We start from the raw sequence: 16,140 nt of genomic DNA on the forward strand, positions 1-16,140 counted from the left end.
CACTGCGGTGATGTTCCCTCGCTCCAGAAACGCGGGGTCGAGATGAAATAGACCTGCAGCACATTAATATTTTAACAATTGCAATCGTGCCTCTGTGAAAAGGTCAAGAAGGGACACAATAACGCACAGATTGTATTTGTCCATTTTTCAGAAAGTCTTGTCAGGACAGGAACACGCAGCCCTGCTGTCGCAGCCGAACGTGTTTGGGTGCTGTTTTGTCTGAATTTGTTCTCCACAATCACCGACTCTTCAATATTGGTGTGGTACCACAGCTCAGCCATAAACCCTGTCTTTACAATGGTAATAATGACAGGTTTGGATTCATCCATATATCATAGATTGTTTTGCTTTGTTTTTTCCAAAGAAATTATTTAGAATGTTGAGTTCGACCGTATGAAATTGCAAAATATTGTGCTCCTTTCAGCTATGATAATGTGGTGCCCACACAACGCACTGGAAATAATGAGAAATACAATAATGAAACGTTTACCCTTGAGAAAAGAACAATCATATTCAGAAGTACATATGTAGTCCATATCAGAATTAAGGGAATAGAGGTTTTTGCACCTCAAATCTCTTTTGGGGTGTGCGTGTTATTCTAACAGTCTGTATGAACAGTTTGCCCTTTTCAGCCTGTTTATATTTATTTTTATATTTATGATGTGGTCTGCCACCCTCACCACCAGCTCCAGGTCCTTCCTATTCTCCATCACACAGGATAACAAAACCGTGCAGCAAGAGGTCAGGCTCGCTATAGTGAGCTGATTCATATTAATGAAGCATACTCAAAGAGCTTTTTTGTATTAACTTGTGCGGGAGAATAGACTCATTTTCAGTTGCTCATCTATGCCTTAGAAGAAGTCTTTTTTCACCACAAATCTTGCAAAAACTTTTTTTTTTTTTTTCATATGAGAGTGCAATAGAGAAGCTAATCGGATTAAACAAATACAGATAAATCTGGAGCACTGTTGCTTAAGCTCAAACTATGTATGAACTGAAATTGTCCTAAAGGGTAGTTGTGGAGGTTATTCATTTCCTATAGTAAACTGAAAAAAAAAAAAAATAACCAACAGATTTTCACAATCAATGTTTGACCGCCTGTAATACTTTGTGTTTTGTTTGTGTGTGTGTGTAGTTTTCATTAAGGTGCATTATTCTGAAGAGAAAATGGCTCCATTTGATAATATCATTTAACAGTTATTGGAATTAATTTAATATTAGACCTGCAGATTCATCAAGTAAGACAGCACATGAAGAATTGACCTTCTGGAGCTCAGCATTGAACATTTTATTAAGTTTACTACTTTCAGAAAAGGACAAATAAGATAATACAGGTGGAAAAAAAAAAAAAAAAACATTCCATATATTTGACTTGAAACAATCAACATTTTTGAGTCCTGGTAACTTCTTGAGAACTGGAATATGCATTCATCTAACAGGGGATGCAGTTATGTAAAGACCCATTGTTCATCTACAATGAACTTCTGGCTTAATGTGTGTAGTTATGTAGATATAATGAATGAAATTAATAATAAACAACAACAAAAGTCAAATCTGTTCAATTTCTTACAAGCTATGGCTATGAGGTATATGCAGCAGTCCAGGCGTGAACAGTGGCAGATGTGCCCCCTCTCCCTATGTACTGTAGCTGCATGCCTCCATGTTCATCAGCCGTATGTCTTCTGTTCCCCTTTGCTCTCCGAGGACTCTCGGCCTTCAAGGTTGACCAGACATGCTGTATCTTTTCTGTGTTTCCTTGTGATCTGCCATATTGCAATAATGCACAACCATCATTGATGTGCTGCCATAACAGTTTTGAACAGCTAATGGGTTACTAAGAGAAACCGCAGCAGACTCACAACCCTGAGTGAGAGTGAATCAATTCATGTCCATATTTCATACCGTCATTACCTGATAATGTATCAGCTATGTGTATTTTCAATTGTTTGTGGTACTGACGGATCACTCTTTTCAGACAGGTGTCACTTCACGCCTCCTAAAGCTTGTGTTGTTTGTTTTTCTTTTACCAAACAGCATCGTAGCATCAACTGACGATTTTGATGATTTTGACTTCAGGCTGGGTGATAAAAGCCACACTAACAGAGATGCTAAATGGCTTCTGTGTGATTATTGATTCAGAGGAGAAGAAAATCAGCAAAGATGACAATAACTTGCTGCAGCCTTTAAATACAACCGACCCCCCTTTTTTTTCCGACATGCTGGAGAAAGCTGTACCAGCCAACTCTTATAGTCCTTGGTTGTATTGAGTGCAGGGCTATGGCATTATCATAGATTTGAGCAAATCACTGTGACATCCAGATTCACCCATAGTTCAGTTCCTGGGCCTCTTTTTTTTTTTTTTTTTTTTAAGCCTTCAAAAGACACCTTTAGGCCAAATCCTCTAAATAATCCCGAAAATCACTCTAAACTTGCTTTATGGAAGGAAATAGAACAGTGCTAAAGTCCGAGGTGAATCTTTGTGTAATAAAATACATAAAAGTGGTAATTGCACCTGCTTTTAATCAACGAAGAGTAGTAAAAACAGCATTCCTTTTCACAGTAAATTTAGAGAAAGTCATTCAAGCCCTCATCTCAGCAGGATGTTTATAGAAATGGTCACTTGTTTAGTTGTTTAGATCCTTGCAGACCCATTTAGTGCACTGCCGCAGAAAGGGCTATTATACTTTTTGCCTCCGGTGAGTTATAAAGAAGATGTTAAAATGCTGGTGTTAGTATATAAATCACTCAGTGGCTTACAGCCAAAATACATCTTTGATATGCTCAGCCAAGATATAAATGCCTTAGATCTTTAGGAAGCAGTCAGCTGGAAGTGCCCAGAGTAGAAACGAAACACTATTTGTCGAATTAAGGTAATATGGTGGGCACAGCATGAACCTGCTTCCATAGTGCTTAATGCACTCTGACGTCAACCAGTTTCTAATTTTAATAGAGTCAATTTCCTTCACGTTTAGGGCGATGCACTCTCATCCATTTATTAAATAGGGTCTTATGTATTAACTCATTTATAGGGTGGCTGCATTATACTATAATGCTCATTTGGGTTTATTTCGCATTCTCTTGCCGAGATCATTTGATTCCAATATATTGTAGTATCATTTTCATTTTTGGGAACGTTATTTTAGCCTCTGTTGTGAAAGAATAATTCAATAACTTTATCATGTCTGTTTTGTAGCTCCATATGTCTGAGCTCCCATTAATATCACACGGCTGCCCTTTCTCACCCAAACTATAATATTTTATCCCGTGGCTTTAATCACCAGAGTGACTATATATCAACATCTCATTAGAGCAGCTCAGTCAGATCTTTCCAAGTCAAATATTGTATGTTCCTCAAAGGTCAGACATCACTCTCAACTGTGCTATAAGGACATCTCATTGGACAGTACAGCACTGTCTCTAATGCTGTAATTACAATGAATAGGTCATGAGCGAGCCCAGGATGGACCATTTCAGGGCTGAGCTGCAGAGCCAATATTTTACTTTGAAAACCTTTCGGTTACAAACCTACAAGCTAAAGTCAAACCTGTGATGAAAATACAGCCTACAAATGACATGATAGAACAAAATATTAATCCAGTGCAATACACAATCACCGAATGTCACCTTTCTCAATTATTACTTTTACAGATCATCTGCATTTAAAACATCCTATTCATAGTCCGCCTTAAAGACTGGCGACACGTCCAGAGTGTTTCCCTGCCTTCGCCTATAGTCACCTGAGATTGGCATCATCCACTTCACAACAAAGAAGGAGGACGGTAAGTCAGCTGCGAAAACACTTGTGATATGCGGTTCATCTAACTGGAATTGTCAGGCGGGCATATGGACTAGGTTCTAGTGTGTATTTTAAGGATTATGTTTCATCACCCATTCTAAATATTAGATGATCAAAAAATGTTGATGCACACCCAGCAATATTTCAACATGAACTAAATTCATGAAGACTCACTTATCTGAGGACCTACATGTGCATCAACACTGGTGAGCAAGTTCTGAGGAGAAACAGACGAAATGAGCTCGTATCATTCTCAACTACTGTATGGTATGTAGACTGCACGGCAGCTGACAGGCAGAAGCAGCAAAGAGTGATAAAGTTGCCAGACCACATTGTTGGGTGGCCCCTGCCCCATGTGGGACTCCTAGCCAGTGCCAGAATAAACAACATAATTTCAAACTGTTCTTACAAAACAGTTAAACTATTGAGCCTCCATATTTTTATGAATAAAAGTAGTTGTGCAGCGCAATACACTTCACCTTGTTTAATACAGTTTAGTGAACATTTCATTAAAATTTTTGAAACAGATATGTTTTGAGACTATTTCCTTTATGATTAAGTAATGAAAATTAAATATCTAATAATATTTGAATACTTTATACCATCATTGATTTTCCTTTATTTCAGCACAATCCATAATCATAAACATTTTAAGTATTTACCCTGCAATAACTTAATCTCAGGTATATTTTCAATTACTACCACAACTATTTAAAATTTAAAATATTCCCATGATTATTACCTTGTTTCTATGTTATTGCTTTTTTTAGTTTTTTTAAATATTCAATATTAGTGTTGATAGACTTATTTTGCTACGCTTTGTTGCAGCATTCACTTGATGATGCAACAATACAACATTCCCCATTGTGGGAAAAATAATGGATTATCTTATTTTATTTCATCTTAAAATATGGCACCGTCTAAATACAGTGATTGAGCTAAAGTAAAAAAACGATACTGCAATAAGATCGTATGTTCTTCATCTAAAAGTATTTTTTATACAAGTTACAGTAAATAAACGCGCTCGCCTGGGTGGACTGTCCCTTTAAGGAGCTGCAAAAAGACTACAACTCCCACAATGCACCTCTGCATTCGTCGTCGTCGAAACAAAAACGCGGAAACAAAAGAAATAATCAGTTTGTCACAACAAACAACAGCGAGTGGTAATAAAGTGACAGCTGGGGAAAACAGCACCGCAGCTTCTCCTAACATCCCCGAGAGACTTGGCATGGCGTTGAAAAGAATCCAAAGGGTGAGAAATACCGTGTTTTTCATACATTTTAATGCACAGAACAGGTTGGAGCGATGCGGAAACGTCGCTGTAACATTAGCAAGTCATCTAATAGCATCCGTGCTAACGTAAATGGTCGACCGGTAGTTTAATCAAACGAATTCAATGCAGCATCTCGAGTTAATAGGACAGCACATACTGCCGGGAAGACCTTTATTTTGGTTTCACCGTCGCTAAATAGACTGCTGTTATGGCAGACTTTAAACTTTTCGGTGAACGAGCCTTTCTGAGGTTTTCTTAGCGCAGCTCGACTTGAATGACGGTAAAATAATCGTTTTAACTCCCGAATAAAACATGGAAGTAAGTACATAACCACGTCCTGGTTTGATTTATTTGTAGTGATACTTTGCCTTTCAAACACACATAAACTTAAAGCTTAAAGCCACATATGCTATCAGCTAAAATGGCCTAGAGACACTATCAGTGAGAAAATGTCGGACATTGAATACATTTAATCTTGTCTGACGGTATATTACTATTTTAGAAGGTGTCAACATATAGTTTACTATTTGAGCAACGCGAAAAAGAGTCAAACTTTTTTGTTCCCTCCGTAGGAATTACATGACTTGCAGAAGGATCCACCATCTTCGTGTTCAGCTGGACCTGTGGGAGAGGACAGTAAGTGTTGTCCAACCTGTCTTTTTTTCCCTCATATTATAACTATATAATCTTCCTCTTTTAATGTGTATTGATGTGACTTTTTCCTCTAGTGTTTCATTGGCAAGCCACCATCACAGGACCGGTGAGTTAGGTTTTTTTTCTCTAGATAGGTTTGCTAGATTTTTTTTGTTAAACAACCTGTTTCTGGATGAATTGACAATAGTTTTTTATGTTGACTTTACACCTCTTTTTGTTTTGTATTGAGAACACAGAAAGGCACCCTCTGCTCCTCTGTTGTTCGCCGAAGCGTGGAGTTTTACCGAGAAACGTGTCGGAAAATCAACTGTCATTTTTCTTCCATTTCAGAACGACAGCCCATACCACGGAGGAGTTTTCTTCCTCACAGTTAATTTCCCCACTGACTATCCCTTTAAACCACCAAAGGTAAGGCCCTACATTTTAATTATTTTCTAGCCTATATTGTTTCAAACACATTTTGACCATTTTCTGTCTTTATTTTCGTAGGTTGCCTTCACCACAAAAATCTATCACCCAAATATAAACAGCAATGGTAGTATTTGCCTCGACATCCTAAGATCACAATGGTCCCCGGCACTGACAGTATCGAAAGGTAACTAAACATTTATATTCTCTCTATAGATACAGAATACTGCACCTGGGGATTTTTTTTAAGTAGCTCGGGATACAGAGACGACACATTTTCAACAATGGGGATGTTGCATTGTGCGACACAAAACATGCTGGCGTCTCATTGTCATGTCCGATCCGGATTCTTCCAAATCTCCAGCCTCCAGTTAACTGATTTGAGAGTTGTTTATTAATAAAGTCCTCTGCAGCTTGTGGGCTTTCTGTACAGAATCGTGGTGTTTTTGGTCACGTTTTGTACTCATGAGTCGGAGGAGTGAAAACAGGTGGTGGGGTGGGAGGGTGGCAGACTTGTTGTGTAAAGCTCTTCAATAAACATGATGTGCCACACACACACACACACACACTTTTAATACGAGGAAACAGAACTCCTAACTTCCCACCCGAGTACATATGTTTGCCTCCAGAGAAGCTGAAATATGTGTCTAAAATTTAGATGCTGATATCCATGATCTTTTTTCATTCCAGTGTTACTGTCTATTTGCTCCTTGCTTTGTGACCCAAATCCAGACGATCCGCTGGTTCCCGACATTGCACATATCTATAAATCAGACCGACAAAAGTAAGTGAGAGAATGAAATAGTTTTGGGGTTTTTTCCTTCTTTTTACATCAGTCAACCGAATGCCTTTGTTACTCCTTGTAAAAAATTCTGTCTCTTTTAGGTACAACAAGTTGGCAAGGGAATGGACCCAGAAGTATGCAATGTAAAGAGCTGAAGCTTCAGCAACGATGATGCATCCCTGAACACCTCACAGCACGACAGTACTGTTCAACGGCTTTATCTACACTGGTTGTAGTTGAGGTGTTTGATACATTTGAAGCACTTTCTTTACTCAGACTTTACTTGACTTATCTTTTCTTTTTTGTTTTTGTTTTTTAATTTTACTATTCATTTTATATTTTTTTCTCTCTTAAAGTGGCATCATTGTTATTATCATTTTGTAATACAATTGGATGTGTTGAGTTGGAATGATTGTATATTCTCTTTTGAGATATTGCTATTGTACAGGACTATACTGACAATTTTTTCATTAAAAGAATTACACAAAAATGAATTGCACGATGTTTCTTGGCTGTCAACTTAAGCAAACTGAAGTTTATCTGCTGTAAAATGTGAAGTTCAGCTTCTCTTCGTTCTATCAAACCAATCTCAGTCTTTCACTGAAGTGACCACCAGGTGGCAGCCTTTGCTTTTTGCTGGTCAACCCTATGGCGAGTTCAGGCGAGTGTAACTCGTGCTTGTTTTAAATTTAACTCAAGCCCTGAATGGTTATTCGGGTGCACAGTGTAGATTTTAAGATCTCTCTATAGCAATGGCATGAATATATATTAATATTATCCCTTCCATTTGCACACCTACAGGCTGCAGCACAATGTTGGAGCTCCTGCTGGCTGCTTCTGGGCTGATGGTAATGCAACGTGTATATATAATTATCAGTCAAAATCTTTATTTGTAGCTATACTTAAGACATTATTGGCATACAATTCAATGAAAGTCTTGGTTTTGAACAGTTGAGTTTGTGTTTTTATACTATAACCTATGGTTTAAAAGATTAGTCTGAAATTCTTTTTTATGTACACAATCTACACAGTATTTTAATATGTCAGTCACGTTTCAGTGCTGCAGTAGATTTGATGTAATAAATGGAATTTTGCTTGAATACAAATCTTGTTTTTTTGGGAAGAAAAATAACTGTCCAGTCAGTTGTATATGCAGCAGTGCTGTTTGATGTGTTTAAGTACCTGTTTTTACAGTATAGTAACATTTCAGCTTGTTAGATTTACACCAAGATGATGAAGTATTGAATAAAGCACATTCGCAATGAAAGCGCAAAACTGTTTTAGATGCACTTGTCCAAGGCTCCATAGTTGTGTAGTGGTTAACACAGTCCCCCCGAAGGGAGAATATCTTTGATCTGGTTGAGGTTGGACTTCATGTGTAGAGTTTGCATGTTCTCCTGGTGCATTCCTAAATCATGCATTTGAGGTGAATTAGTGGCTGAATTGCTCGTGTCCGTCTGTGCGAGTGACCTTTCCAGGATGTACCCTGCCTTCGCCCATAGTCCGCCTGGATCAGCTCCAGCGCTTAAGGTCGTGACCTTAAGCTGGATAAACAGTCGGCCATAGAAGATGGATGGATGGACAATGGCGAGATACTGAAACCCCCACTAGAGCTGCAGAGAAAATTATATATATATATATATATAGAAGAATTATGTGTCTGGATAGTCACAGAAAGACAATTTAACATGGATTAACTAGCATATATAGAAATGTGTATTGACATATACCAAGAAAACCAACATTTGACAAAGAAAAGTATAACTTTGAAGTAGTCATTGTGAATCTGAGCATTACAATTTTGAGGACAGTTGGTCTTCAAAATTAAAAAAAAAATCTATTTTTTAATTTTCTGTTATGTAATCAGCAATAATAAGTAATAAACTATAAAAAGCTTGATTGGCTCAGCTCAGGAACATTTTTATGACCTGTTTTATTTGTTATTTGCTATATCTGGCACAATCACAGTAGCAGGATTGTGATCCTTTGCAAATTGCAAATCCAACTTTTTCTCAGGGATAGAAACTAATATGACAAAGAGGAAAAACTGATATGAGTAACTTAGTGAAGAAGAAAAAAAAAAACATTAATTTTTTTCCTAAGAATTTGCACAACAGTGTTGCCTGGGTGAATCTTTCAAGTAAAGCTGACAATGTCATAAAAATATAAAAAAAAAAAAATGAAAAGACGTTCCTTTTCCCCTGCTGTTGGGAAAGTGTTTGATAATTTTATTTCCATTGTATCATGTAACTGGCTGTTTTCTTCTTCTAACTCTGCTAAAAAAAATGTCTGTGTAACAGAGTTGTGTGCATGTTGTGGGACACAGAATCCCTGCATAGTAATTCATATTTAAATAATATTAAAGAAAATACATTTTAACTGTGTTTTATTTGAGATTCAATTTGGTCATCAAGGGGGTGGGAGAAGAGAACATTTTTATTTTAGGGGGTACTCGAGACATATTTGGTATTTAAAAAGATATTTTCAATCAACTTATGTTCAAACACTTATTTCATTTGGTGTCAGGACAAGTACAGGTTACTCAAAAACTCGCTTTAATATTTATGTAGATGGATTATATTACTGGGACATAAATTGTCCTCAAACTCTGGAATGACCCAGTTACATTCTCCTAACATTATTCCTACTTCCCCCCCCTAAACATAATACCACTTTTACTATTTTCAACGTCAGCACAGAAAACGTGGCAAACCATTTTGGGATTGCATCCTATTTTAGGTTTTACTTGAGGAGGACTTCACTCCACATTTGTTTTGGTTTCTCTTTCCTGTATTGCTTCCTTTTACGCACGTTCAGGATGTGTCGCGTTTCCTCCATCAACCAATAGACAAGTGGCATGGGGCGTTTAGAAACTCGTATAAGCGAGTCAGAAATAATCAAACTTTTTAATGTAGCTTTGTATTTGATATCTAATGGCAATATTGCGCAGCTCGGGACTCATAATAACCATGATGATGTTGGCTTGCTGTATTTAAAAAAAAAAAAGAAGAATAAAAGAGGAAACATTGAGTGCGCCATAAAGCAAATTGAATTCTATAGTATTTTCCTAAACAGTTAAAAAAAAAAGTTTGTCTTCACGAGAACCTAGGGGGAGGTAGATGTTTTTTTTTTTTTTTTTATAGTTTCTGGGAGGAGTTCTAACTTTTTTTTTTTTAACAGGATGACACGTGAAACTTTCCCGAGGAGGCGCTTGGTGTGTTTTGTGCGCGCTGCTCGGGCGCTCCGTTAACTCCGTACCCGACCTATAGCGAGTGGGCCGGAGAGCTCAGCTGCCTATTTTTAGAAGTCTGCTGCCAAATGGGGGGGAATCCGAGGGGCTTGAAGAAACTGCAGAGGTTTTTTTATCGACTGTGCTAAGATGAGCTCCCACAACGCCAAGAAGTGACGGGATTAAATTGAAGAAGTTGGAGAGAAGTCCTTGCGCGCCTTGCCTCAACTTTTTAGGTGAAGGGGGGGAAAAAAATTAAAAATAGATACCAAAACGCAGTGGCCACCGGAGAAGTTCCCGTGCAGCGCGATGGCTGCCCAGTGCGACACTTTAAGCGGATACTTGCAGTCGGACCAGGGCTCCAACAGCGAGCGCAGCACCGACTCTCCTCTCCCCGGATCGGAGGAGGACCTGAGCGGCCCCCATCCGCTGCCTGACCCGGAGTGGACCGAGGAGAGGTTTCGGGTGGACCGCAAGAAACTTGAAGTCATGTTATTAGGTAAGGGACTAATTCCAATGTTCAGATAACTCCACGTTTGGTTTAAAAAAAAAAAAAAAAAAACTAAACAAAAAAAACTAAACTTTCCAACAGCTCTCCCTAAAGTCTTTGTTCTTTTAAGTGGCGTGAAATTGCGTAAAAACCACCATAAATTACCACATTTTAGTGCTTTAAGTGAGTATAGGTCGTAAAACTCGAGCGCGTGTCGCGCGTGCATCGTGCGTGATCGCAGCCAATCCAATTGGAGCAATTAAATGGAGCCAGGCAGCTTTCAATTAGTGTCACTTCGTTCTAAACGGAGAGACCTCGCATCTGAACAACACTGACAGCATTACTGCCACTTTATTATGCATGCGTGAAGTCTACAAGTCAGACTTTACCTCCAACAGAAGGTCGAAGAAGCGAAAGAGATGCCAGTTAATTATCAAGTATGTGCCCACGCTATATGGTGAGGCAGTAACACGAATCCACCGCCAGCTGTCGCTGTTGCAAACTGCTTTGGGCGCTTTTGTTTGTGGAGTAAATTGAAATTGACCTGAACTTGCAACTTGCTGAGTTCCCAGCAAAACAGCCCGAGTAGATGGGGAAAAAAAAAAAAAGAAAAGAAGAAACTATTCACCAGCCTTGGCTGACTTTTAGGAACAAGAAAAAAAAAGTTGGTTTACAAAACAAAGCCTCACATACAAATACAGTAGTAACAGTTGTGATTATATTTTTAAGTGTAGTGCAATTTACTGTAACCCGTTAACACTAGACATTATACATCATGTCTATATTAAATGTGTGTGACTGCCGCTCTGATGATGTGCAAGTCACAGTGAACAGTTACAGCAGCCGTGACAGAGCTGTAACTAGAGCCGCGGCCAGTCTCTGTTCAGAGGTCCCAGGAAACTCAAAAGGTTGATGTCATCTATCACAGATTTTTAAAACTCAACTGTGTGCAGTATTATGAGTGGGCTGGACTCTTTATCGTTTCTACAGAAAGACTGTAAGTTGGACTTGAGGGTCGGCCAAACTGGGCTTTAGGGAGCGCGCTATATATTAGGATCATGTTGAAATGAAAACAAGAACAACATTGAGTATTGCGACATGTGACGGTGATGAGTTGACCGTGGCGTTGTTGCCGAGATCTGTTTTACGTTTGCCTCCCCTGTGACCGGGAAAGTTGTTGATCCTTCGTCGTATACACACTGGCTGAATGCACGCAAAGCTCGTGGCTCCCCCCTCCAGTATGGCCCGGTTGTTTCCTCGCTGCTCGACGCATTCCTCAAAGCTCCATGTCATCCCCAACTCTTCCTGGAAAACAACTTAACCAGAGGCCGGCCCCGAATCCCAGTGTCCCGGACATACCATGCGCCACGTCACGCAGTGTGTCTAAACGGGGTCTCGTTTGTGCGAGGGTGTACATGTGTTTACACACATGAGATACACGACTTGGTTGGTCTTTGCTGTCCTCCAGCTCTGCCAGTGTCTCGTCTCCAGTTGCTTCTTTACGACGCGACGGCCGACGGCGCTCGCGTCGATTCTGCGGCCGGATGCAGCGGCCGCGTTTCATCGTCTCCTCGTCTTTCTGCTTGGGTTTAAATCTCACACCATCTCAACTGTGAAACGACTTTAACCTTTGACCTCTTCGCCTCAGGAGGAATCCGGGATGTCTGGTTCCACTGAATGAACCTTGGTTATCTCTCAGATGTTACACAACCCGAGCATCTGTTCAGTATTTTTGCAGAATACATATATAGATATATATTAGAATCCACAAGAAGTAGCTCGTCACACTAGATTTGGTTTAACTTGACTGGATCAGATCTTGTCATCATGGTTTTGGTTTTTAGGTGTAAAGTCCCATCCTAATAAATGGCTCCTTCAGTCTTATCCAATGTGCTCAGACGTTTCTAACATCTGGCCGTGTTTTGATTGGATAAGCTGTAGATTTTGATGTGGTACATCATGTTCTGAAGTCCAGAATTTGGACGATAGGGAAACGTTTTATGGGATCTCCAGTATATTTTTACCCAGCGTTTTATTGTCTGTGACCATATCTCTGGCTTGTCTTTCCCGGAAAAAAAGTATTTACTTGACCCTGTGGTACACAGTAGAATCCCATATAATGCTATGAAGTCTTCCTAAACAACAATAGCTTCAGTTACCTGCCAAATTCACAGAATATGAACGCACTTGTTAGCAGTTTTGGGTCTGCAATGACTATATGGCATCTGGCATGCATTTCTTATCGACTCTAAAATTCCTCTTTGCATTAAGGGAAAAGCGTGCATTCACAGAATCCTCTGTTGTGGATTATTGTCTTAGTGGGTAATCTTTGAGACAACTGCTCCAAGGTTTAGATCCGGTAGACAAACATCCACTTGCTTGTGGTAAGAGCAACATTACTATCAGCACTTATGAATATGTTTTGTTTCTTATTTTTGCAGCTTAGCCAGTGCTGTGTGGCTCCAGTAGGAATAATGATTTTATTTGTTGTGGGACGCTGAAGCGGCTAACCAGCTGAACATGGGTGAAAGTGGCTTACGGACAATTTGAGATTTACCAAATAACCTCTAATGCATGCCCAGGGAGAATATGGAAACTGCACAGAAAAGAAACTGCCAGTTTAAGTTCACTTTGGGTCGGTTTGAGTCCAAACTTGGGAACTTTTTGCCGTGAGGGGAGCGTACAAACCACTACAGTGCAGCCCCATTCACTTCATATGTAAATTTTTTAATATTGCTTATAAACCACCATAGTTTTCCAAGGATATTAAGATCAATTTGAGGGCATCTTCTAGTCTGTAGATGAAGGTTTAGGCAAGACTGTCAGTCATCTCAAGTTTTTATGTAAAATTTGATGGTTATCCCTAATAATTGGCCCAAATGTACACAGATGCCGAGATGGTCATGAATGAATAATACCCAGAAGCAGGGTTGTAAAATTCCGGGAATTTTCAAGGTTGGAAATTTTCCATGGGAATTTATGAGAATGAATAAATAACCAAGGAATTTCTTAAATTGAAGTCAGAGCTCTTAATAGGGAAAACATATTTTAGCACAATCCTGACCCGAACAACCAGATTTCATGCAAGTACAGTTGAATATCTCTGCCGTTCCTCAGTCACATGCACAGATGATTTGTAGAACCCTGAATCCAACACACTTTGGAGCTCAGTGCAAATTGAAGCCACACTTTGGACCCTGGTGACGACACACAGTGATGGAAGCTTTGATGATATTATGTGGCAATATATTTAACAAATTTGATGTATTAGTAATGTTTAACTTATAAATATCGCATATAAATGTTTTGTTTTTTTAATGTAATCATTTCTACGATGCATCTGGATGCAGACATGGGCAATTCTGCATGAATGTAGTGACAAATATTGTCCATTATAATGGATTATTTCCAAAATTCTCTCGCTTGACTTCCAATGGAAATTTGCAGGAAACTCTCTGAAAATGTCCCGTAAATTTTGCCACCATGTCCAGAAGGTGTCTGCTTATAGCCGCCCTGAGACAAAGTTCTTGCATTGACCATTGAAGCGTTGTATTCTACTGTCCCTTCTTTCTGGCACCGTTTGCCTCAGGAGAAAATGAAAATAATTAACTGCTTAGCAATCGCAAATTTACGGTCCCACACTCTGGCAGGGATATGGGCTCTGGCTTCACATCAATAAATAGTGTGAAGTGACAATAAGACTTCACCCTGACGACTATCGGAGTTAACTGTCGTACTCTTGGCACCCGAGAATAGAGGTCTAAAGTTAATGGCTTGGAGACCTGAACAGAGACGCCGAGGCTTGAACGATCGTTTAGCGCACAACAGACGCTGTAAAACAACTTGGATTCCTTTTTTTCATTCATCATGAAGGTAAGCGACTGGGATGAAGTGTGGGAAAGGGGTGACATATTCCCCGTCGCTGATGGTCGTAATATGGTGTTTCTACGTGTGCAGCACTGTTTGTTTTTTGTTTGTTTTTTTGTTACTCTGGTGGTTTGAAGGCATGTTTGTATGGGTTAATTAAATAAGCTTTGGCTGTGGGTTTTAATGCACAGACTGGCAAGGATGAGCCTGGCGGTGTCTCTCAGTGAACATTGGATCTGTGGGGCTGCTGTGTGCTCACATCTTAACAGCATGTTTGCTGAGCAACTGCAAGAGCAACCTACAATTAGGCTAAGTGAATCATTTTCCTCCTCGGACTAATTTGTTTTCTTGCTGCCTAACCACACACCATTATTGGTTAGCTTTGTAATAGAATGGGGGGGAAGAAAAAAAACTGTTGCACTTGGAGAGAGATTTTCACAGGTATGGGCGAGTTATGTTATTGAACAGATTAGTGATGAATAACGTCCAACACAATCAGACAATTGACTCAATATTTGAAGCATTTGGCAAAAAAAAAACCAACTGCTTGTTGAAAGGTACATTTAGGCAATGTCTTTTCTTTCATTTGAGGATATATTCTTTGGTCAAAAACAAAGTTAAAGTGATTGAACAGCAGCCTAGTCCTAACCCCAACCATTTACTATGGAATGAATATAATATTTGTCAGGGTTCGCTTTTATATTATTGCAAATTTGTAAGATTACTTTTTAAGAGGATTACAGTTGAGTTATGTTGATAATTTCGCGCTGAATATATGTTGATTATGTCACATTGGCCCAAAACTATATATTTTCACACATTTATTTTTATTCGTAAAAAAACTGTGGGTATAGTATTTGGGGAAGAAATGTCATCTTTATAAATGTGGTTGAACCATGTGAAAACAAAAGATGAAGCATTGAAATATACAGTAGATATTATAAACTTCAGGTCAATGTGTAGAGAAAAAATGTTAATGTTAATGCAAAACCACAATTCTGCAAATTGTGCAGAATATAATGATATGATGCCAATTGAAACTAAAGAGAATTTTTTTTTTTTTCTTCAATATTATTTCTCTAATTCTTTTGCAATTGACTTTTCTTTATATCCACATAAATGAAGGGAGTACGAGTACGGGCTTCATCCTCCTCTTCCTCCTGAGTGCTGAGTAAGGCTCACAGACAGGAAGTGAGTGTCTTGTGGGGAATGTGCTGCAGGCTCTCTCTTTCACGCGTTTTCCCCCCTTTATTGCTCCCTCTCGAGTATTCAAACACTGCTCTGTTGTTCCAGCTTCCATCAAATCCACGGTGGAGTCGCCGGACTTTTCCCCCTGTCTTTATTTGATGCTCCAACACAATCCTCATGTTGACCCTTATAACCTAACAAAACCCGGGACAAACTTTTACTGAAAGCTCCCAGGGCATCAGAACCTATTGCAGACATGAACAATTCATCAGAAATAATGAAAAATCTCTCTATTCTAGTATCTTAAGAACATAGCACCTTTATAGTTGTCGAGTTTGGCTGGAACTAAAAGATAGAGAGCTTGAGGAGACTACCTTTTGGACAAAGTGTTTATAGAGCGGAAAACAAAAGCAAGGCCAGGCACTTCGGTAGAAAAATCCCTTTCTCATGT

The 16,140-nt window shown here is 39.1% G+C and overlaps 2 protein-coding genes across 2 annotated transcripts in view; both read left to right on the plus strand.

Annotated features, from left to right (window-relative positions):
• Positions 1–4,890: 4,890 nt before the first annotated feature.
• On the plus strand, positions 4,891–8,013 carry LOC308120679 (ubiquitin-conjugating enzyme E2 D4-like). The gene is made up of 7 exons (XM_080481438.1): positions 4,891–5,048; positions 5,642–5,705; positions 5,798–5,829; positions 6,054–6,131; positions 6,213–6,318; positions 6,822–6,915; positions 7,017–8,013. The coding sequence occupies exons 1-7, from the start codon at positions 5,025–5,027 to the stop codon at positions 7,060–7,062; spliced, it is 444 nt and encodes a 147-aa protein (XP_080337564.1). The 5' UTR covers positions 4,891–5,024; the 3' UTR covers positions 7,063–8,013.
• A 2,085-nt stretch (positions 8,014–10,098) lies between these two features.
• bicc1a (BicC family RNA binding protein 1a) overlaps positions 10,099–16,140 on the plus strand; it is a 71,358-nt gene continuing 65,316 nt past the window's right edge. Inside the window, exon 1 of the mRNA XM_080481427.1 lies at positions 10,099–10,643. Coding sequence (XP_080337553.1) covers positions 10,454–10,643 — 190 coding nt within the window. The 5' untranslated portion in view covers positions 10,099–10,453. The remainder of the gene's footprint in view (positions 10,644–16,140) is intronic.

The sequence above is a fragment of the Lipophrys pholis genome (genome assembly GCF_963383615.2).
Source record: "Lipophrys pholis genome assembly, chromosome: 15".
Lineage (NCBI taxonomy): Eukaryota > Metazoa > Chordata > Actinopteri > Blenniiformes > Blenniidae > Lipophrys > Lipophrys pholis.

Coding starts and splice junctions, on each gene's coding strand:
- LOC308120679 (XM_080481438.1), top strand. CDS start 5,025: ATGGCGTTGAAAAGAATCCAAAGG. Junction 5,830..6,053: donor AAGCCACCATCACAGGACCG/GTGAGTTAGGTT, acceptor CTTCCATTTCAG/AACGACAGCCCATACCACGG. Junction 6,319..6,821: donor GGCACTGACAGTATCGAAAG/GTAACTAAACAT, acceptor TTTTCATTCCAG/TGTTACTGTCTATTTGCTCC.